At 41.2% G+C, this 23546-nt stretch overlaps 2 protein-coding genes across 9 annotated transcripts; one reads left to right on the top strand and one right to left on the bottom strand.

The window, feature by feature from the left end:
• The first annotated feature begins 332 nt into the window (after positions 1 to 332).
• exoc7 (exocyst complex component 7) lies at positions 333 to 16355 on the top strand. 8 transcript variants are annotated; one of them, XM_056365754.1, is made up of 22 exons: positions 333 to 538; positions 688 to 753; positions 1286 to 1470; positions 1555 to 1660; positions 1790 to 2012; positions 3096 to 3263; positions 3597 to 3608; positions 6759 to 6851; positions 7882 to 7950; positions 8207 to 8352; positions 9285 to 9437; positions 9557 to 9655; positions 9742 to 9804; positions 10013 to 10079; positions 11662 to 11700; positions 11998 to 12060; positions 12160 to 12280; positions 14295 to 14390; positions 14479 to 14542; positions 15021 to 15062; positions 15174 to 15307; positions 16040 to 16355. In XM_056365754.1, the coding sequence occupies exons 1-22, from the start codon at positions 461 to 463 to the stop codon at positions 16140 to 16142; spliced, it is 2190 nt and encodes a 729-aa protein (XP_056221729.1). In that variant the 5' UTR covers positions 333 to 460; the 3' UTR covers positions 16143 to 16355. The 8 variants fall into 8 exon arrangements, with proteins under 8 accessions (XP_056221729.1, XP_056221731.1, XP_056221732.1 ...); XM_056365756.1 differs by lacking the exon at positions 11662 to 11700; XM_056365757.1 differs by lacking the exon at positions 7882 to 7950.
• Positions 16356 to 18819: 2464 nt separating this feature from the next.
• On the bottom strand, positions 18820 to 23359 carry LOC130162171 (galanin receptor 2a). Its single transcript, XM_056365762.1, has 2 exons — positions 22826 to 23359; positions 18820 to 21936 (listed from the first exon to the last, which is right to left on the bottom strand). Exons 1-2 carry the CDS (start codon positions 23185 to 23187, stop codon positions 21297 to 21299), a joined length of 1002 nt encoding a protein of 333 aa, XP_056221737.1. The 5' UTR covers positions 23188 to 23359; the 3' UTR covers positions 18820 to 21296.
• Between the last annotated feature and the right edge of the window lie 187 nt (positions 23360 to 23546).

Below are 23546 nucleotides of genomic sequence, written 5' to 3' on the forward strand. Positions count from 1 at the left end.
ATAATCAATATAATAAACATTGCGCCGATTTTGTTTTAAACACTCAGGATCACCAGATAAATACGGAAATGAAGCCACGCCATTTTGGTTCCATCAAGTTTACATAGGTACCGGAAGTTAGCCGTATTCACCTTCAAGGTAATGGCGTATCATTTTTGCACACAGAAATCATCAGTTATTAGTAATTATCAGCCAAGGCCACCAAACCAAAAAATAAGTAGTGGGTAATTTATTACAATTTAATGGTAATTATTTTGTGTTTTGTTGCTAATTACTTATTTAAATCAACAGCCGTGTCTTTTACTTTGAAATTCTAACCGGAAAGCTGTCTTCTAACGGCTAATCGACCTAACTTGCTATTAGCTATCCACAACATTAGCTTTAGGGCGTCGCTGCTGTTATTTTTCATGATATAAACAGGTAAATCAGTCGTATTAAATTCGCTGGTGGCCGTCCTGTGATGGGAATAACTTCCAGGATGATTCCGACCGAGGACGCGTCCGCCAGGAAGCGGGAGATAGAGGAGAAACTGAAGCAGGTCAGACATGGCACAGAGGAAGGAAGCATCCCAGACCTGCTGTGTTTTTGTTAACATTCATCACATGTGCTTAAATTCGATGATAAAATGTTATTGACAAATAAAAACATGAGAGAAGTTGGTCAATGCTTTTGTGTGTGATGTTACAGGAGCAGGAGACGCTGTCATTCATCAGAGAAAATCTGGAGAAGAGTGATCAGCTGACCAAGGGCATGGTACAAAAACAAAACACACACAGACACAAACCTGCTCAATCTTACATTTACTCAAACGTACATTCATTTCATTAAGTCATAGAAGAAGAATCAATGTAGTCCAGGTCTGAGAGGTGTCAGGTCAGCTGGGTTCAGATCTTTAAACTGGTTTAATGTGGTTTCACAAATATGAAATTAGGTTTTAAACAGTCTTTAGAGTTTACATGTCCTGGATTGACTAGTTTAAATGGTTTAGTTATAATAAAGACACTTTTTTTTTTTCTTGTTTCAAACAGAAGATAGAAATCCACTTTCACAATCTGAAAGCGGATTTTAAAGAATCTTTCGAGTCTATGTTAATTCTTGTTTCAAACAGAAGATAGAAATCCACTTTCACAATCTGAAAGCGGATTTTAAAGAATCTTTCGAGTCTATGTTAATCTACTCCGGGTTTAACAATATTTTTTACTTACAATAATTTTTAAGCACTCCACAGGCTGCTAAACCTCAGAAATAGATATGAGGTGTCTTTATTCTTTATTTCTTTTGTCAGGTCTCCATCCTGTCTTCGTTCGAGAGCCGCCTGATGCAGCTGGAGAACTCCATCATCCCAGTCCACAAACAGACAGAGAACCTGCAGCGGCTGCAGGAGAACGTGGACAAGACTCTGTCCTGCATGGATCACGTTATCAGTTACTACCACGTGGCCAAAGACACCGACAGGATCATCAGAGAGGGGTGAGACCACTGTTAGAAACTGGTTGATGGATTTTGGGTGCTTATAAACATCTGATTTATCATATTTCACATGTTCTGTTGCAGGCCGACAGGCAGACTGGATGAGTATCTTGCCTGTATTGCAAAGATTCAGAAAGCTGTGGAATATTTTCAGGACAACAACCCCGACAGCCCCGAACTCAACACAGTGGTACAGTACTGACCTTAGGTTTCACAGTTCACTGTCTAAGCTTTTGGTCAATCTCATGCATGAGATATTGAAATGTAAAAGTTAGATGTGAGCAGGATAAAACAGACAAATGTTGTTTCTCATGTGCAGAAAGCGCGGTTTGAAAAGGGCAAAGAGCTGCTGGAGGCTGAGTTCCGCAGCCTGCTGACCCGCTACAGTAAACCTGTTCCTCCCATCCTCATCCTGGATGCCATCAGTGTGGACGAGGAGCTGGAGGTGCAGGAGGAGGTGGTGCTGGAACACCTGCCTGAAGCCGTGCTCCAAGACATCATCTGCATCGCCGGCTGGCTGGTGGAATACGGACGCAACCAGGGTATGACTTTATCTCTCAGCTAGCTGTAGCCTGTGATTCATCAATCATAAATGCAGGATAAGGGCAGATGTCAGATCAGGTCCAGGGCGTCTCAGTATCAGCTGGACTGAGTCAGTGGTGAGAATGAAACAGGTTGCAGGTCTGGAGAAGAAGTAAATCTGTCTTCATGCTAGTTCCGCCGAGAGGCTGTATTACTCAACACACAGTTGCCACATGAGATGAAAGGATTAAAAACAAAGAGGTAATTTAATATTTTTGATGCTTCTTGTGGTTGATTGGAAGTTTCAGTCAGTCTAAACTCTCTGGTTTCAAACTGCTCAATTTTGTGCCCTGGTCGACAGATGATTAAAAAAGATGGAAAGTATTAAAAAAAAATCTGTTAACCAAAGTTTTTATTTTCTAATACAAAGTCCATGAAAAGTCCAAAACCAACCAAATGATATATCTTCTTCCTCTGTCCCACATACACTCAGAAGAGCACACACACACACACACACACACACACACACACACACACACACACACACACATACACACACACATGCAAAAAGGAAAGAAAAGGGAAGAAGATGGAGAAGGGGAAGCGTGAGAGAAGGGAGGTGAAGAGGGGGAAGAGGGAGGGAGCAGAAATGAATAAAAAAACTATATATTTTAAAATGAGCTAAATTTATTTTCGTCATCTTTAGTTTTTCTTTTTTTCTCTTTTCTTTTTTTTATTATTTTGTTTATTTTCCTAAATTTACCCATTTAATCAACTTTTTTATTTTTTCAGTGTTGAGTGGGTGCGGTTGGGCGTATATACTTTAGATATATTAAAATTGGTATTTCCTTTTGTTCTTTTCTGAGAAATAACTACTATAAGGGAATGCAAATAAAGAGTATGATAAAAAATAAAAATCCAGATTAAAAAGAGAAGTTAGAAACAGTGGGATTGGAGTCGAACGCCACAGAGCAGAGAGGTGAGACGGACTAAAACATAGTTGGTTTTGATCTTTGCAATCGATTACATCTAGAAAAACACCAGTGTCATACACCTTACTCTTCCTCCTCCTCCTCATCCCCCTCTTCTTCTCTCCCCGGCAGATTTCATGAACGTCTACTTCCAGATCAGGTCCAACCAGCTGGATCGATCCATCAAAGGCCTGAAGGACCACTTCCGCAAAAACAGTGCCTCCTCCGGGATCCTCTACTCGCCCGCCATCCAAACCAAACGCAAGGACACGCCCACCAAGAAGGCTCCGAAGAGACCAGGTCAGCAACAGATACACCTTCAAACAGAATCTATTACCACTGCACTTCAGCCTGTGATCACACTCCGGCGTACGAGCCCTCTGTTACAGATTAGTCTGACAGTCAAGCATGAGTCTGCATAATGTTGTTTATTAAATGATGCCACTCTCTCAACACTCATCTCCACACCCTCTCTCTGTTGATTAGATCACATTATTCAGCTTCAAGTGTCCTCCTCTCAGTGATAATAATCTGTTCACTCTGAGCCCACACTGTGTATCCTGTGATTTTACACTCAGCTCTGACTAATCCTTCATCCTTTCCTCTCTCATAATCCCTGTGTTGTGATGACAGTCTACATCCCAGGTAAACACAAAGCTTCAGTGTGTGCCTCCTCGTGCTTGCTGCTGTCTGTTGGACGCCACATTTCACGGCAACATGAGAGGCAGCATGAGTTTTTTTTTTTCTTTTAGGAAGTAGGAACGTAAAAGTGCAGATGGCAGAAGTTTGTTCTCTGGAGAGATGTAGAAGGCTGTTCTCAGTGTGATGTTGGCCTCTGGTTTCATGGCGTTGTGTCCAGGTGGAAACTGCAGCGACGGCATTAATAAATTAATTGAAAATAATGATTCATGAGTCATAATTAGTTGCTGACATCATAATCCTCATCTCAGTCTGACAGATCTTGATTCGAGATCTGTGAAATTTAACTTTCACCTGCTCTCACACTCAGAAATCTGAGGTCCAGCTTCTTGATCCAGCTTCTTAAGAAAAAGCAAAATGTGTGTTCAGATTCAAAGGAGGATGATATACATGGGTGTAAAGTCTCCACTGGAGATGGAGGCATTGAAAACCTTTTCTTGCCCCCTTCATTTTTAAGGTTTCAGTTTCACTTACTCGTTTAAATCTCTCAAAACAGAAGCAGATGAAATCCAAAAAGAGGAGAGATGTTGGTGAAATCATTGATACATTTATCTACATCACTTTCAAGTACTAGCCTGCGTTCACAATAATCAAACTTAAGAAGCAGCAGCAGGTGATTTTCAGTCTTTTTTCTTGGCCCTGGATTCTGTCTTTCAGGCTTCATACTGGCTGCTGCTCTTCCCTCTGATTGGTGGAGGTGAGGTTTATTTGTTCTCTGCACGTATTTGTAGTCGGTTAGTTTCAGTGTCTATGTAGATCAGCATGGATGAGAAATGTAGAATACAAACATCTATAGTTCTAGTTTTCTAAACAAAGAGGAGGATCAGAAGATACGGTAGAAAGCTCCTGGTGAGATTGTTTTGTTTGAAATGTGAACATGAAGATGGTGACTCAGTGTTGATTTTTATAAATGAGACATTTAAAGACCTGAGAAGTGCAACATTTATAATACTGAGTCTTATATAATGATATCAGTGTTATCTTGATTTATTTTTCAGCTCCAGTCAAATCTGTATTTTCTCTCTGATGTGGTTCATGGGTCCAATTCCAGTTCTTTCACATACAGAATAACAAAAACACACAGATTTGTTTTTATAGATTATGTGACTTATATTGATGTCATGAAAGCAGCAAATGATGCATGAGAAATGTGACATTACTCAACTTTCACCTTCAACCCTTTTTAAAAAAAATCAATCAGTCACTTTATTTGTCCCCAGTGGGGCAATTGGGGATACAGCAGAGGGATATATGTATAAAAACATAAAAACACAGGCACATAAATACACCAAGGCCAAAACATAAAGGACAACAAGTTAGTAAAACCAACCAGATGTACCTGTAGCTTTAATACCCTGATGCAGGTTCAGTCTGTGCCTTTAACAAGAAGTGGATCATGAATTTCTTCTGAAAACCTCCTGCTGCTGTTTGCTGCCACCAGTTCACCACCATGAAACTAAAGCCTGTAGAGTTTTCACAGTGTTTGTGTAGATTAGTTCTGCAGAGTTGGTATGTGTGCTGTGACAGGTTTGTATCAGAGGTGTGTGTTAGTGTTGATCAGAGGAGTTTATAGCCAATAAACAGCTGATGATCTGTTTCCTCAGGCACTGATCAGTTTACACTGTTGAAATCATGAAACAGGCTTTTTAAAAGTTTTTATTCTTTGTCGCTCAGTGCTGCTCGAGTTTGAATTAACTCCATCAACATGTGCTCACAGCTTTGGTCTGTTGTTGCTTCTGCTGAAACGCCTTAAAAGATATAAATCCCATATAGTATAAAGGTAAATATCCATGTGTTGTTGGATTATAAAGCAGGTCTGGGTTCTATATTAATACTGTGAAAGTATCAAAGCGCTCAGTCCACAGAGAAATGCACACAGCCTGTATTCAGAAACTGAGCCTTAAAACCAGCTGTCAGGACTTCTTTGACTTTGTGATGTCACAACAAAAGGATTAAGGCTCAGAGCCTCCTCTCCTCTGATTGGCTCACTGACCTGTTGTTACTATAGTTCCAGAGAGAAGCCTGAGAGAGGAGATGTGAAACTACACTGAGATGGTTCTTGGTTCTTAAAACCACAAATATATCTTCTTATGGATCAACACTTCAAATAAAACACAGAAGAAGAGGAAAATATGGAGCTTTAAGGAAATAGTTCAGTGGCAGTGAAGAGTGAGGACAGATGGAGGAAAACGGATGACTTAATCGTATTATGTTAAAGCTCCACTAATCAATATAACTTTTGTATCAGCAATGGATCGGATGACAGTGTGTGAGGGAAAAGAGGTCGTTGTCGTGATGAATTATGACTCAGCTCTGCAGTCCACCATGTTAGCAAGTTAGTGTGGGCCACAAAGCACATTTAGATTTTCTCCCTTAAGGTTTGTAGGAAACAGAGAGCTGAGTCACAGAGTAACATCAAGACTGGAGCTCAAAGCAGACTGAATATTGGACACTAACACGACTCTGATAGGATGCTAATGTTGCTCTGTGTTTGCTGCATGTGTGAAGAGGCGAGTGTTCGCTAACATGTTAGCTATAACAGCTTTATAAAGTGATAGTTTGTGTTTCTCAGCTCGTTGTGTCCAACAGAAGAAAGTGAAAGCAGCTTTAAATGTGCAACATGTTTTACTAACTCTCTAACAAAGCTGAAATATGTTTTCATCCAGAGAATGATAATGTTGTGTAGATTTTGCCTGTTTAAACCATGTAACAAACTGTCAGTTAATATTAATTCTGGATATGACTGTTAACTGTATGAACTGTGATCTAACCTGTTTATTCTGCTCTTACATCAAACCTGGGCGCTGTGTGTTTCTGCACGTGTCCAGGTGTAGCTGTAGTCTGCTCTGTCTCTCACCTGGTCTCCCTGTTGTGTAGCTGTGGTGCAACCCCCCACCCTGTCCTCCTCTGTAAATACAAACCTGTGCTGGCTGTCTGGGTGGTGGAGGGATGTGGTGTCTATGTTTCATCACTCACTTCCTAGCTTTTCTTCTTCCTCCTCTTTCCTCTTCTGTTTCTTGGCTGTCTGGACCTCGCGGCCCCCCCTCCTCCCTCCTCGTCCTCTTCTGGACTCTGTCTCTGTGTGTATGGGACCAGGGACCATTCGCAAGGCTCAGAACCTTCTGAAACAGTACTCACAGCATGGGCTGGATGGGAAAAAGGGGGGCTCTAACCTCACTCCTTTGGAAGGTAACGCACCTCGGTTTTCTCTTCGGTGTCTGTGTCTCCCTCCTCGCTGACAGTGACCGCTGTCACTCATGTTGTGAAATCTCCCCACAACAGTCACAACAGCTTTTACACACTGCAGATGTTAGATCAAGTTTGAATTACATTGAATAAGTCTGGATCTCTCTCAGCAGGAGGCCTGATATATATTGAAGTGAATCAAAACCATAACACATTCAACCTGAAAGACTTTTTCACCATTGATCTGCTCTGTTGTTTAGTTTTGTACTTTTCTTATCACCATGGATAAACAGCCAAACATGTTACAGCATGATCAGATATTCCCAGCAGAGGTTAAATAATAATAATCCCTCTGAATAATCCCCCACAAACATTAGCCGAGATCTTTTTCAGAGTCACTGTCAAAAAGAAAAAAATCCCTTTAATTTAATGTTTCTTGGAGGGAAATTCTCTTTGCAGCAGCCATTAGAAAGACTTGCTGTCTATGAATACTGAATCACTGAATCATTTTAAAGTCTTTAAAGTCTTAAACCGAAAGATGTTTTTTGTTTTGCTGATGGGGAAGATGATATTGAGCTTTTTCTGCTCTGTTTGGCCTCAAGGATAAACACAATGTTAACAACAAAACCCCACAGTGCACCTTTAAGAAGGGACATCTTTTTAGAGGTTGAAAGGGGATTCTGGGAAATGTAGGAGAGTATAATTTGAGCAGGTTGCAGCTGAAACATCTTTGTGTCTGTGACACTGAGCAGTGTCAGAGTGTGTGAACCTGCAGTGAGCTAAAAGCTGTTGTGATGTTTGTGTGAAGCTGGTTTCTGTCCTGTAGTTTTAACACGCACTCACTAACTGTAGATACGAGTCACACGCACAAAACAAACCCCCCCCTGCCCCCCCTGGTGCTTGGTGTGGTGGTCGGTACAGCTGTTCCAGGTTCAGGTTTGTCCCCCACCCCTCAAGTCCCACCCCTGGTCTAGTCACGACCCCCGGTGGTTTGACTAGTCCTGTCTCCCTGCTGCTCCGCCCCACCCACCAGGTTACGATCATGACCTGCGGGTCAAACACCTGTCTGACGCCCTGACCGAGAAGCACGGGGCCGCCGCAGGTGAGTGACGGGAACATGTGGGAAAGAGAAGGAACATAGGCAGAAACAAGGCTGATGAGATCAGGTGTATTTTTATATGAGAGTCTCACCTGCTGCAGCTTTAACACATCTCAGCCTGAAGCAGAAAAACATAGAGATTAACAGCTTCATCTGAACACATGCACTGACTCAGTAACTCAGCACCAGACCCCATGTCTTATATCACATCTTCTTCTTCTTCACCGGCTGACTGCATGTTTCCTCGTGTACCTCTCAGGAAAGGACGATGTCCTGGACATCGAAATCGACTCCTACATCCACTGCATCAGCGCCTTCGTCAAGCTGGCTCAGAGCGAGTACGCACTGCTGACAGAGATCATCCCCGAGCACCACCAGAAGAAGACCTTCGACTCCCTCATTCAGGTCAGAGACATGAAGAGCTGTTTTAATTTCTGGTTCTAAAGTTCATTTTATTACAGTTCTGAAGGTATAAAATATGAGAGCGCAGAACAGTAATACAGCTTATTAGTGAAAATAGTATTTTGGTATAAGTGGACGCAACTATAGACTGACAACAGCCTCATAATAAAATGAAAAATATAAAGCCCATAGAAATGAATTGAGTCAGTTTATGTGAAAAAATGTGACAAAAAGAACATTTCAAAAGACTATGTAACTGTAGAGAAATTAAAACCATGTCTCTCATTGTTTTACTTCACAGGGGTCAAAGGTCAACATTTAAGTTTAAGTATCATAACTTCTGAATTAACAGGCAACAGTTCAGTGAACTCTTCACAGCCTCTTCTCCCATTAAAGAGAATAAGAAACAGCTAAACTGTTTGTTCATGTCTTTCACCATCATGTAAGAAGGTGTGATAGTTCGTTCTCCTGTTGACCGGAGCTGTAGATTTCTTGATTGTCATCACCGCAGAGCAAACATCATCCCAATAACGTCCCAGTTCCAATCAAAATCCGACTTTCAGTGATGTTCATTAGGTGACGTCTTCAGATGTCTCGTTCTGTCTGACTAGTGATCAAAGATATAAAGTGTGAAGTCAAGTCAGTATGACAGGAGTGAATGTGATCTGTGTGTATGTGTGAGAGACGTTCATCAGATGATGTGCAGTAGATGCAGTTTTCTGTTTTATGATGTTGAGTGAATAAGGTCGACTCAGTCTCCATAAACCTGCCTGACTAAGTCTGATGTGAAACACAAGTTTCCATAGTAACCAAACATCTGTCCAAGCTTGTTTCATGAATTTGACAAGAGAAAGTTGCTAAAACAAGTTACTTCCTGAGCCGCCGCCTCTGCAACAAAGTGTCCACATCAGTTTCATGACGTCCTCTGTCCACAGGAGGCGCTGGACAACCTGATGCTGGAGGGAGACAACATCGTGTCCGCCGCTCGCAGAGCCATAATGCGCCACGACTACTCAGCCGTCCTCACCATCTTCCCCATCCTGAGACACCTGAAGATGAACAAGTCTGAGTTTGATTCAACGCTGCAGGTGTGAATCAGCGGAGGCTCATGATTTACAGCACTATCTTGTGGAGGAAGAAGAGATGATGCATCATAATGATCTTCCATTTAATTTTTGGATTTGAATGTATTTGTCTTTGTGTTCAGGGAACAGCAGCGAGCACCAAGAACAAGCTGCCGACTCTCATCACGTCCATGGAGACGATTGGAGCCAAAGCTCTGGAGGAGTTCGCTGACAGCATCAAGGCAAGAAGCCTGAATTTAAACCTGTCTCCAATCACTCAATAATCAATAAAATATTATTGACTGACTCCCCCCCTGTCCATCCACAGAATGACCCTGATAAAGAGTACAACATGCCCAAAGATGGAACTGTCCACGAGCTGACCAGCAATGTAAACGAACACTCACTCTCCTCCTGTTGTGTAACTGGATTTATTTGCTCTGTCTGCTCTTTCAAACACCTGTCCACGAGGACTCTGCTGTTTGTCCGTCTCCGGGGATCTAGGTGGTCTCCGTGGGAACGGCTAACAGCGGCGATCCGAGCGTGGCTGGTTAATGAATAAGCTGAGGTGATGCTTACCTTGACCTCTCTCCTCGCAGGCCATCCTGTTCCTGCAGCAGCTGCTGGACTTCCATGAGACGGCCGGGGCCATGCTGGCCTCACAAGGTACAGTCACAGACCTGCTGCTGGTATACTGCCGTTTCCTGTGGTGCTCATATCAGCAGTGGTCCCTGTCAGACGTCTGTGATCTAACCTCAGCTACATCAATACACACACTTTATTGTAGATCCTCTGGTAACTTTCATGTTACACTTCATGTTCTGTCAGCATCTAGACAGTGGCATGTTTTTATTTTTTTGGCACAAGTGTCGACTTTCAGCGTTAATTTGAAGTTGTTTAAATCCAGTGAGTGACAAGTGTTGTACCTCTAAGCCTGTTTTACACACAGTCTTCAAAGTTTAGGACAAACAGCAGGACAGTGATGCTACACAATCTAAAGCAACAAGGAATTTTAAAGGACAGTCAGAGGAATGTTGATTTATTTTACAGGCTCTGTAATTTACTAGAAAGGATCTGGCATTTGTAAAGTCTTAGGGAGACCACAGTCTGTAATTTGATACTAATTGTCAGGAAAATGGAGATCAAACAAGCATGAAGTGAAATGGACTTGACCGCAAAGCGGCCATCGTATTTCCATTCCATCTTAGATGAAACCACACCCACTTCCTTATGAGGAAAGCCTCAACCAGGAAGTGGGTGGAGTTCTGTCCAAACTGGGTTGGAAAAACAATTCAAGAGACTGCAAAAGATTTCACAACCAATATGAAATATGACTTTATTTAAATGAATGAGTTAATGTTAATTCATCTACCTGCTTTCTGTCCCCTGACACTGATGATTTGTGTATAATAGGGACTATACTATAAGTATACTCTATTTTAATTATACTTTATTTATTCAGCATTTAGCAGCTGAAGAGTCGGAGATTTCTCTCAGGAGCTGGTGGAGACCAAACACAGAGCTAAAAGAGAGACTGGACTTAGATTCATCATGTGACACAAAAATGACTCCATATGAATGATAATGTTGCTCTGTGTAAACTCTATAAGGTAATAGATAGTAAAGCATGTCAGTGTTATATTTGTTGCGTTTCCCACAAGCACCTGTAAAATAACTGATGGTGGCTTTAAACTACTGAAGTACAATAAAGAAACATGCCACTGTCCAGATAAGATCCATATCAGTAGATCACTGATGTAAACCATGATCACACTGACCCTCACTCAGTCCATTAGATACATACACTCACGTCTCGACCTTATCACCACTGTCAGATTCCTCATTCCTCCCTCACTCGTTCTGTATCTGTTTCTTCACCTCCTCGGCTTTTCCCTCTTTCCTGCCTCAGGTTGTTTTTCTCTTCTTTCAGAGGGAGCTTCTGTGACACGAGTTCAGATTCAGTCTTAGAACGACTTTAGAAAAGATGAATTCATTTGTTTACAATAAAGTGGGTTTGTTATAATCACCTCACATTAGAGGCTGTGGATCAGGACCTGAGGTCTGTGGCTCCTTCCTGCTCCCTGTTCCTTCCTTTTCATTAACCGCCTCCCCTCGCTCCCTCGCTCCCTCGCTCTCTGGCTGATGACTGTTTGCTTTACTCTGCACTAACAAATCTTTTCTAACCTTTTTTGCACTTGTGCCTCTTTCTGTCTCTCTCTTCTCTTCTGCCTTGCCTCGGCCCTTTTAGTACTGGGGGACACTTACAATATACCTTTAGACCCCCGAGGTAAGCAAAGATCCTGTGTATAGGCCCCTGACAAGTCCCACTCTGAACTGAATGTGTTGTTGGTTGTGAAGTTGTTTTCATAATCGTTCTTGAAACGATGATTTCAGCTAATTAATGCAGAAAGACAGGAGAGGAGACGCTCAGCTGTGATGTGCATGTTTTAGTGGAGGTGTAGATCTTCCCACTCTTAATCTAAACAGGAAATAAAAGATTAAATGAAGTAGTCAAACTCATTATTGTGGCTCATTAAGTGAATTTTAAGGACTGACTGTGTTCACACCTCCTGTATTTTTCCAGAGAATTCTTCAGCGAGCAGCTACACCTCTGATTTCAACAAGAGGCTCCTCAGCACTTATATCTGTGAGTACAGAAGAAATCCACATCTTTCATCTCTTTAATAAAACGTCCATGTTGCTTCGTGTTTTGAACTGATGCATGATGGATGATGTGTCCTCTCAGGTAAGGTTCTGGGAAACCTGCAGTTGAACCTGCTCAGTAAATCCAAAGTGTACGAGGACTCGGCCCTGAGCGCCATTTTCCTGCACAACAACTACAACTACATCCTCAAGTCTCTGGAGAAGTGAGTGGGATTTTCTCTGTTTATCTGTGTTAATGAACACAGTGCCATCAGATTCAACACTAGCCCTGATGATCAGAGTAACTGGGACAACCAGTTTTTATTATTTCACATTTTTTATAGACTCTGATTAATGCACACCTACAATATTAACCTTACTAATCTGAATCTTGGAATCTTGTGTGTGTGTGTGTGTGTGTGTGTGTGTGTGTGTGTGTGTGTGTGTGTGTGTGTGTGTGCGCGTGTGTAACAGGCAGAAGTTACAACATGTTTTCACATCACATAGAAAAATCTCATTTAAAAGACAGAACCACCATTTTGTAAACCATCTCTCGGATCTTTGGATGTTTTGTTGTTTCCGTTTGTTTCTCTACATGATGAAAATCTGTCGGCAGGCGTCAAGTCATGCATTCATTCTTATCACAGTTACATTACTGTTGCTTGGTAACTCGTTATTACAATAATGTGACTGACGAAAATAAACAGACCTGTAATCTGTTGAGCTGTGCTGTGAGTGGAGGTGAATCACTCAATGACACTTTATTAGGTATAGCTGAGTAATCTGATGTAATCCAGTCCAATAGATCTGCTGTGAATTCTACTTTTACTAGTTTATTATTGATGCTGTTCATTACATTGAAACATGTCTATAAATACAAACATTAGAAACACCTCAGTAGAATGTTGTTCTATACAACACCACCTTTAACTATAAGCTCAGAAATAAAAATGTAACTACACATTTCCTCCATTGGACAGGATTTCATTAGATTGTACAGCTGTACTTAATAAAGTGACCACTGAGTCAACCTAACCAGTGGTTTAGTCCTTTTTTTTGGGGTGGGGGCTTTTAATGCCTTTATGATAGCACAGTCGAGAGAGACAGGAAATGGGGAGGCAGAGAGAGGGGGAACGACACGCAGGCCAACTGCAGCGAGGACTCTACACATGGGGCGCCTGCTCAACCCACTGTGCCACTCGACGCCCCGGTTTAGTCCTTTTTAGAGCCGAAACAATTAGTTGATTAATTGATTAGTCAGAAAATTAACGTGCAACTACACTGCTCAGAAAACTTAAGGGAACACTTAAATCACACATTGGATCTTGATGAATGAATTATTCAAGTTGAAAATCTTTGATGAACATTGTATAATTTGTTGAGAACAAAATGATGTAAAATCATCCAGTCACTGAGGACTGGATTCACAATCACACCAAAAATCAAGGTAAAAAATTGAAATGACAGGTTGATCCAACTTGTGTGAATTTCAATTTCCTCGTGTAACGCTGGTCTCCTGGTGTCTCCTCTATGCTCTTGAGACTGTGCTGGGAGACACAGCAAACCTTCTTGAGACTGCACGTATGGATGTATCATCCTGGAGGAGCTGCAATCTGACTGGGCTGCAGGTGCCGCCTCATGCTTCCAGTAGTGACAAGGACACCAGCAAAACACAAAACTAGAGAAGACTCAGTCAGGAAGGATCAGGAGAGAGCAACATGTAAAACCATTCCCTTTTTGGGGGTTGTCTTGCTTTGGCCTCTCCATTGCACCTGTTGTCACTTTCATTTGCACCAAAGCAGCTGAAACTGATTCACATTCACTTGTGCTTCCTAAATGGAAAGATTGATATCCCTGAAGTTTAACTGACTTGGTGTTATACTGTGATGATTAAGTGTTCCCTTAACTTCTTTTGAGCAGTGTATTTTGATAATTGATAATCGATTATATCAGTCATTTTTCAAACAAAATAATTGAACAATATTCTCTGATTCCAGCCTTTCAGATGAGATTTCCTACTTTTCTTTATCATATAAAAGTGTAAACTAAATATTTTTGACATTTGAAGACGTCACATTTTGCTCTGAAGTTGTGACAATTATTGACGTTATGTTGAATAAACGATTAAGCTAAAAAGAATGAACTGGCAGATGAATTGATGATGGGAATGATTATTAGTTGCGGTAACTATGTCTTCCACTTTAACACCTCCTGAGTCTTACCTGCACTTGTGTCCAGGTCTGAGCTGATCCAGCTGGTGACGGTGACCCAGAAGAAAGCGGAGACCTCCTACAGAGAGCTGATCGAGCAGCAGATCCAGATGTACCAGCGCAGGTAAACCCAGACGTGTTACAGTGGACTCAGACATGCCTTATGTCTGTCTCATCTGTGTCTTCACCTGACACGTCTCCCTCTGTCACAGCTGGCAGAAAGTCACGGAGCACCTGACGGACAGGAACATGCCCGTCTTCCAACCTGGCACCAAGGTCAGAACTTTATTATCTTTCATTCCTGGAGAACAGCAAACACTTCATCAGCTCTGGTACAGACGTGTCAACTTCAACACACCTGTACGATTTCTGGCACCGAGGGAAAAGCTGATACTGTAAAAGTTCAGCAGAGGCCCAGAGGTCGACAACACAGACTCACCAGTGAGGAAACTGGGACACAGTGTTCAGTTCAGACTTCATGTAGATTCACACATTAAAGCTTGAACTGTTGAGCTGACCTGACTGATGACATCACACACAGTTTATGTCTGTGACCATTATATAAGTTCAAAATAAAAAAGGAAATTAAGATTCAGAATTTTGACATTTTCTTAAAACTTACACAAACTGAGGACTCAGTAACATTTTAAAATGATCTTAAAGAAAATATATGTCTGACGTGTGTGTTGCCTTTTGTCATGAATGAGTCTGATTTTTGTATGAATGTTATAACGCAAGTGTTGTTTTCCTGCAGCTGAAAGATAAAGAACGACAAGTGATTAAAGACAAATTCAAGGTGAGATCAGAATTTGGCACCACATGTTCAAATCTCTCTCCACGGACCAGATCCTGATCCAGATCTCTCTCTCTCTCTCTCTCTGTCTCTCTGTCTCTCTCTCTCTCTCAGGGTTTTAATGACGGCCTGGAGGAGCTGTGTAAGATCCAGAAGGGTTGGGCCATCCCGGACAAAGAGCAGAGAGACTTCATCCGTCAGGCTCAGAAGAAAGTGGTGTCGGACGCTTACAGAGCGTTTCTGCAGAGGTGAGAGGAACAGAACCAGCAGGTTTCACACCTGTCAGGTTTTTACATCTGGATGTAAATCAGCTTCAGTACATTCACAAAAAACACAATCATCATCGAATACTGCAAGATACTGTCAAATAATTAATCTTCAGAATGATCTCACAAAAACATTTATTCTAATAATATTTAAGTCATAACAATATACTTTTGTTGGAGAAAAAACAGACGATCCTGGAAAATAATGCTCAGATACACTTATTATTATTTACCAGCACATGGGGGTTGGACATTTTCAAATACTCTACAAAGTCCCATTAAGGAAGTGATGATAAGGTGTGCATTATTTTTTTTATCAGTTCAAGGGCTGCAATTACTGATTCCTTTCCTGATCAATGAATCTGTTGATTATTTTCAAAATGAATCGCTTGGTCCATAAAATGTCAGAAACTACAGACAAATGTGGCGCCAAACCTGGACATTTTCAAATTCACCATATAATACAATATACATTATAAAGTGCCGCATTCGAATCATTGTTTTTATGTTCGTAGCCAGTTTGATGTTTGTCTGTTTTAAATGTTTTTAAGCTGCAGTGTTACAGCTTTGACACGAAAGGTGTTTAAATGACAGGATGTGACACTACACCTGTGCTAACTGTCAATAGTGAACAACTCTCGATCTTCCAGCCAATCAGAGCCATCCGTGCTCTGCTCCACACTGACATATCTCTCTCTCTTCTGTTTCTTCTAGATGCGCCAACATCTCCTTCACCAAGAACCCAGAGAAGTATCACAAGTATCGACCGGAGGAGGTGGAGGAGATGATTGAGAAGCTGTTCGACACGTCCGCCTGAGCTGCACGTCGATCGCCCCCGACTCATGTTCCTCACGCTCTGACAACATAACACTTTAACAGCACACACACACACTCCCCTCCTCACACTACTGTCTCCTCAGCCTCGTTGTGTCTGATGAATGTTTTGTACAAAAATATAAACATGATGTATTTATGTAATTTAGCCGTCGCAGCTTAGTGTTTCAGATGAATAAAGCGAACGCTGAATCAGTTTGAGTCATCATTTGTTTTGTTGATGACATTTACACAACAGCAGAGCACAGAGCAGATCATTAGTCTGGTTTACTGACATGACCAATAACAGAGGCAGAGCTGTTTGATCATCTGTTGTCCGATTCTGAATCTCCTCATATAGATACATAGTTCATTGTTCATTATGACACACGAACTTTGAGTTGTTTGAGTAAACAACTGAAACGCTCCTCCCTGTATCTCTGTGCAGAAACACATTGTTAGAGCTGGGAGCAACCAGAGCATGTGCATCCTAATGAGCACTGAAGCAAGACACTTGAAAGCTCCTCAGCAAGACGTCTTCACCGGCTGCAACCTTTGTGTTTGTGGAGAAACACTCAAACGCTCAAAATACATGTGAACAGAGGAATTGTGAGGACTGTGTTTGGTTTGCGTTACGTAACATGATGACAGAAGGAGCACGCACCGTCAAAGGTAAAACTCTAACCAGTAGCTTCATCTATTTATTTGAAAGGTTCACACCCACAGATAATTATCACCCGACCCTGCAGTTAACCTCAGCTCCACAGAGCATTTTAGATTGCAAAAAAAAAACAAAACAGTGTCTACACAATCTGCCCAGCACCAGGCAGCGGACAGACACCACCAACAACTACCTGCTGAACCGAACAGAACATTTAGCAGCTTACAGCCGCACTGTGCAGCAAAGACTGTGTGAGTCATTTGGATGTAGAGATGTCTAATAAAATCCTACAATCTGTGTTACACTGTGCGATATCAGTTTGAGGCGTGTCAGATTATATATGTGGAGGTGAATCCTTGCTCCATGTCTGCTATAAGCAACTGTTTGCTTGCATTCACATACACATTCACTATCAACTTAAAGGTAGTAAATAACATGCCATAATATGTGACTTTTTCAGCTTGTTTCTGCTGCCCCCTAGAGAAGTTAATGGTGGTTTAATGTTGATATAATTGACATACACAGGTGTCTTTGGACTGTGCAATAACTCAGGAATGAAGGAGAATTTGAGTGTGAAGTATCTCAACTTGTATTCTAATAGCGCGTGTGATAATTGCAGCATCACGTACATTTACATATGAATACTTTCTTCAATAAAACCGAGTGTGATTTCCTATATGTTAAAAGCATCACAAATGATGTGGTTATCTTCAATTTCAAATAATTTGTTGGTAAAATGTTAATTAGAATTAACATAATTACAGGACACGGGGGATGAATTACACCCCTAACCCTCAGCAGCGTGGTTATCTGTGCCTGTTGTTTGTCTTCTCCAAACCAAATAATCATTTACAACAATAAGAGCAAGGTCAAGGGGGTATTACTTTTTGAAAATCAATGATCGGTCAGTCATTGCTTTCAAAAATTGTAATCAAGCCAGGAGTTATAGAAGAAGACACAAAAATTATAAAAATGATTTGTCTCATTTTTGGATAAAAAAAAAAAAAAACCCTGAGGTTTAGGTTTAGGGATGATGGCGGAGAAGTGAAGATGACACTTTATCATCAAGGCTTCGAGACCACCTCAGCAGCTTGAGGTCTGGTTTCCATGGTGATAAAAAGTATTGATCACTGACGCAGAGAAAGAAGCTGTAAATACAACACATATACATGTGTTATCACTGCATAAAGTTAATATGCAAAACATATTAGCAGACAGTCATATCCACATCTTCATTTTTGTGGTTTTTGTGTCCACCTGATGAATCTAATCTAAGGGTTCCCTCTCTTTTAGCTGTTCTTGGTCTCCATCAGCTCCTGAGGATTTCCCTCTGGCTCTTTAGCTGCTAAAAGCTCCACTATGTTCACCAGCTGCTCTCTGACTGTCTGTCTGCTGTTTTCTGCTGAGCAGGTAGAGGACAGTGGCTTTTTACAGCTGCTTTCTGCTGGAATCAAGATTGATAAGATCAGTGACAGTGAACCAAAACAGTAAAGTCGTAGGTTGTAAAACCAAAACAACGAGCTGAAAGACGCTAAAATACCCTGTAGAGGTGAGGGGATTGGCAGCTGGGTGATAATTTGCTGTGGGTTTGTCATTACAAAACACCTTTGACATTACAAATACACATTTGATCCATTGTTAATATAAAACTACTGATTAGTGTAAAGACAGTAATGTGTCTTACAGTTTCTGTACAACTTGAGCTACGACAGAGCTACAAACATAGAAAACCCAGAAATGGGTGCAATGGTTAACCAACCAGTTAGTTTTCATCCTTCAAATTGTTTCTGTTGTAAAACCAAAACATATAGTTTAAACATTGTTAAAGTTTGTCTTTGAATGTTGAATGGGCTCCTTGTTGCCCCTTGAGGTAAAACTAAGCAATGACAACTGTGGTTCTCACGAATCGTCATTTTCCAATGGGTGTTTTCCGCCCTCTGGCCATGGGGGCAGTAATGAGCCCATTGCTGCTTGGCCCACCATCATGAGATGAAGAAGATGCTGCACAAGGACACAAAGATGAGATTTAAGATTTATTTATTTTATAAGTGTTTTCAAATGGTGTTTTTCAGTTTTACAAGATAAAAGACTTAAAGATGAGTAACCGGCTCACCTCCGTTACAGTGTATTCATCAAGTTTTTCTATGGGACCATCTAGGATAATGGGTCTATAAAGGGGTTTATGTAGTAGGTAACCACTCGACAGGTGTAATATCTATGAAGGGTCTCGCATAACACATCATCTTGAAAGGACGTGTCATGTTTCAAGTGAAAGACATTGTGTTGCCAAGCAGACAGAAGGTAACAGCTTGATGAATTTATTAGTTCAACTCTTATAATGTTCTGTACACCACATTAATACTGTTTGCATAAATGTACCACAAAGAAACGTTATCTTGTATATCTCACATTAACAACAACAACATCAAATCAAGTTGTATGGTCCATGACACTGTGACAGGACTTGCACTACAAAGCATATAAATCAACATATAACACTGAGGCAAACAAATTATGATGCAGCATATTTCCAAACGTCTAAATCACTAGAGATAACACTGAGGCTTGTCATGGACTCTGCACAAGAGGCTGAATTATGCAGAAATGATTGAAAATCTGTCTGGTAAATGCTGGTTGCATAACATTCTGACAATTTTCTTTTCAGTCCAACACCACCCACAGTTACTCAGACTCCTCAGGCTGTTTCCAGCCAAATTCTGAACCACTGACCCTGTCGTTGTGAAACTCGCCTGAGCTTTTGAAACCAAAACTGTAGTGAGTCATTTTGTCTACAAACTCTTATTCTGTTAAACCTTTTGGCTGACACCGATGTACCTACATCAGACTTTGTAGCTCTGTGATTTTGTTGCAATATTTTATTTAATTTATATTTCACTTCCCTCTGATCTGTACATACGTTGAACATAAGTTTCACTTTGCAACTTGTTTTTCTAAAAGTATTATGTAAATAAAGTTATTACAAAGATTAAACTGGATACAGAAATTGTATTATCCCTTCATTCAGTATCTAAACAGGATAAAGGCAAAGCTTATTTTACCCAAAGTAAATTACCACTTTTCATCAAATTCTCTAAAATGTCTTTTCATAATAAGACATGCTCTATTAGAAGGGCTCTCTCTGCCTGGGTCTTGCCCTTTTAAAACAGCGCTTGTGTGATTTCTCGGAAAAATACTTCAAAATCTGTTCAACCATAAGTGACACATGCTGACCACATGTGCTTATTATCTTTTGGCACAAAAAACCTAGATTAGACACAAATCAAGGTATCTGACTTCCTTATTGTCCCATTAAAGCATAAACTGTGGCTGTTTCCTTTTGTTAACACTTATTCTTGATCTTGATGAACAAGACTAACAGTCTACAACCATGCCTGCTGTTCTGTGAGGCTGTACATAGACACAGCAGTGCTTTTGCCACATTCATGTCATATAGTTTAAACTGTAACTACAAGCAGCTGAATGGGAAAAAACGTTCCTGCAACTCATTATTCAGAGTTGGAGATATCAGGAATTTCTATCAATATCTCCCACTTATGGAAAAGAAATACAGATGTGTTGGACTGTTGACAGAATGGCTGCAAATGCAACACTACTGTCAGTTACATGACAATTAAATCCAATATTAACACTAATACAATGCATTCAGCTCATTTTATAGCAGCTATAAACTGCTTGTATCTGGCTTCATTTGGTAACAAACGGCTACAAAACACAACACAACCAAAGAAGTTAATTTAGGCATATATTTGGTGTGACTACAAGGTTAGCACTAGGGCTAATGCATGAACAATCACAAATTATTTTGCAGGTATTTGGTCATAAACCATATTATTGGACAAATTAAACCAATTTTGGCCTGGTGTTGATGCTAGATGAAAAGTTAATGGATTATTAAAGTTATCACAATTCATCCTGGGGGGAACATGAATGTGTTTATCAAATTTGAATGGCAATCCATCTGATACTTCTGAAGCATTTCACTCAAAACCATAACCATAAACCTCATGGTGGAGTTCCAGGATGACCGAAGTCATCAGGATACATCCTGTGGGGATATCTGTTGTAAGTTTTGTTCAACGGACATCCCTAGAACCGTGCTGCAAGAGTAGCTTAAACTGTCATAGGGTCAGGTAGAAAATGTGAAGGGTTTCCTTGATCGATTAAGTCTTCGTATCTCCATTGTAGATTGGGACAAACCATGACTGCATCACATCTTTTGTGATCTTTTTTATTACCAGAATGTGGTGTAAACAGTAGAATCCCATGGCCTTCACTGTGTTGAAGGCTTCCCTCCATTCATAGAACTGCTGGAAGTGATCAATAACTCAACCTTTACTATCCCGAATTCCTCATTCACCACTGTTGTCTCAACATGGTCTTTCTTTAAGACAGGTACACTCGAAGTTCAGTCAAAGACAATCTCTGGTCGTAGTTCATAATGTTCAGTTGGCTCTTCCTCTTCATTCAAAGCCATTTCTAGTTGGACGTCTCCACACTGCTGACCGTGTTCACCGCCTGGATGACGTGCACCTTGTTGACCTCACTCCTCCTCAGCGCACAGCTGAAAACCTTCCTGAAACCTTTTCGGAAGTGCTTTGACACAAGGGCGTACACGATGGGGTTGAGGCAGGAGTTGGTGTAAGCCACCAGGTGGGAGAGGATGCGGAGGACGTAGGTGGTGTGATTGAGGGGGAAACGTCCGAACCACATGCAGAGTATGACCAGGTGATGGGGAAGCCAGCAAAGGCAGAAGAGGGCAGCGACGATGATGATCATCTTGGTGACTTTATGTCTGGCCCTCCGAGACTCTGACATGTCCTTTACGGGATCCACGCTGGTCCACAGGTATCGGATGGTGCGCGCGTAGGTGAGGCTGAGCACCAGGACGGGAATGAGGTAGCCAAAGATGAAGGTGCAAACGTCCATTATGAAGCGTGGTTTGGACTCCCAGGCAGGAATACACACCACAGTGCCAACTAGGTCCATCTGTGAGTAGTAGCTGAGATACGGTCCAGAGAAAACCAAGGACAAGGCCCAAACCAGGCAGATGGAGCTGAGGGCGTTTTTTGGTGTTCTCATCTCCCTGGAGCGGAGTGGGTAGCAAATTGCTAAATACCTGAAAGAGCAGAGGGAAGACATGTGATCCAGGTGTTCATTACTGACAGGTATGATTCATTCAAGGTGTTTGTTATGTTGCTTCCAAACTGCTGTTGTTTGTGGTATTGTTTGAGGTTTTCCTCTGATGCTTAAGATACTGTACAGTATGTCAAAATTTACTGTTACAGTCCATAGTACATGATTAAAGCTCACCACGTTTGTCACGGTTATGTGGTTTGCATAGAAATGTACCCATTGTTTTTAAAAGGATTTACACACAAATTTATGTCCATGCACTAATGAAATTTGTCTGACATTCATGCAGGAAAACACAAATAATGATCAGTCCTCTTGTGGCGTGGATGGCTCAGAAAATACTTCAGATCTCTCTAAGAAATCACGTATGTTTGGTTCTCTGACTGCTCCTCTGATGGCATCGTCTCTCTGTTTCTCACATCCTTGTGAAACTAGACTTTTCTGCTAACTATAACCTGTAAAATTAAATGGAAACTGGAAATTTGTCACTTCAAATAAACACAGTCTTATTTGCTGGGAGCGACGTTATGAGAGGAAAACAATCATGTAAAACAAGATGCAGGAAATGCTCAACTCAGATCAAACTGATCTGTCCATGAAATCTGGCCTTGGTTGTGTTGATGTGCAAACTGAGCTGACCTGCCGATGATGGTGATATTATTTGTCATTATTTGATGAGTTGAGTTGAGTTGAATAACAGAGGTAATGGCTTTAATGTTCTGGATTTAGGAACTAATTAATTAATTTAATAAAAATACTGACAGTAACATTAACTTCATATGTATTTTCCTCTTGGTTGTGCAGCCTGCTGGTGAATTATAATGTTCTGTATCTAGCCTCTGTATGTACAGTATCAAAGTCAGTGGACGCACCTGTCCAGGGAGACGGCCGTCAGGGTGAAGATGCTGGCGTACATGGTGAGAAAAATGATGAAGTGCACGACCTTACACACCACGGGTCCGAACACCCACTCATCCAGCGTGTAGATAGTGGCTTGGAAGGGGACACAGAAGACAATGAAGCACAGATCTGCTACCCCGAGGTTGAGGATGAACAGGTTGGTGGTCTTGGTGTTCATCTGTCCGTTGCGAAACAGAACCGCGAGGACCAGAGAGTTTCCCACGGTGCCGACCAGGAAGATGACCGAAAAACCCAAAGAGACGACCACCGACTCTGCTCTCCACGAGGAGGAGTTCACCGAGGAGAGATCCATCTTTATGTTAAATCCACTCATGTTTCACGCGCTCCGGTTTCTGCCAGACTACATTAACGCACGGCTCGTGGAGACGCGCGCGCGCCTCGTTTGCGCGCAACATTTCCACAGCCAGACTCAGCAACAGGAAAACTCATGTAAAGTAACGGTGTTACAGGCCGATACTGCTGTCAAACCCTGACAATTTTTAAACGAACTTCAAATGAAAACATTTTTCTTCAATATATATCTGAGAAATGGCTTAAATACTGAAGCGTCATCTTAATTTTGAAGCTGTTAATATGATAAAAAACAATGAATCAATAATAAGAAGTATTATTATAAAGTAATAACACAATTGGAGAAGAAGAAGGAAGCTATTCAGGCATATTGGGCAGTTT

This window comes from Seriola aureovittata, chromosome 21 (assembly GCF_021018895.1).
Source record: "Seriola aureovittata isolate HTS-2021-v1 ecotype China chromosome 21, ASM2101889v1, whole genome shotgun sequence".
NCBI lineage: Eukaryota > Metazoa > Chordata > Actinopteri > Carangiformes > Carangidae > Seriola > Seriola aureovittata.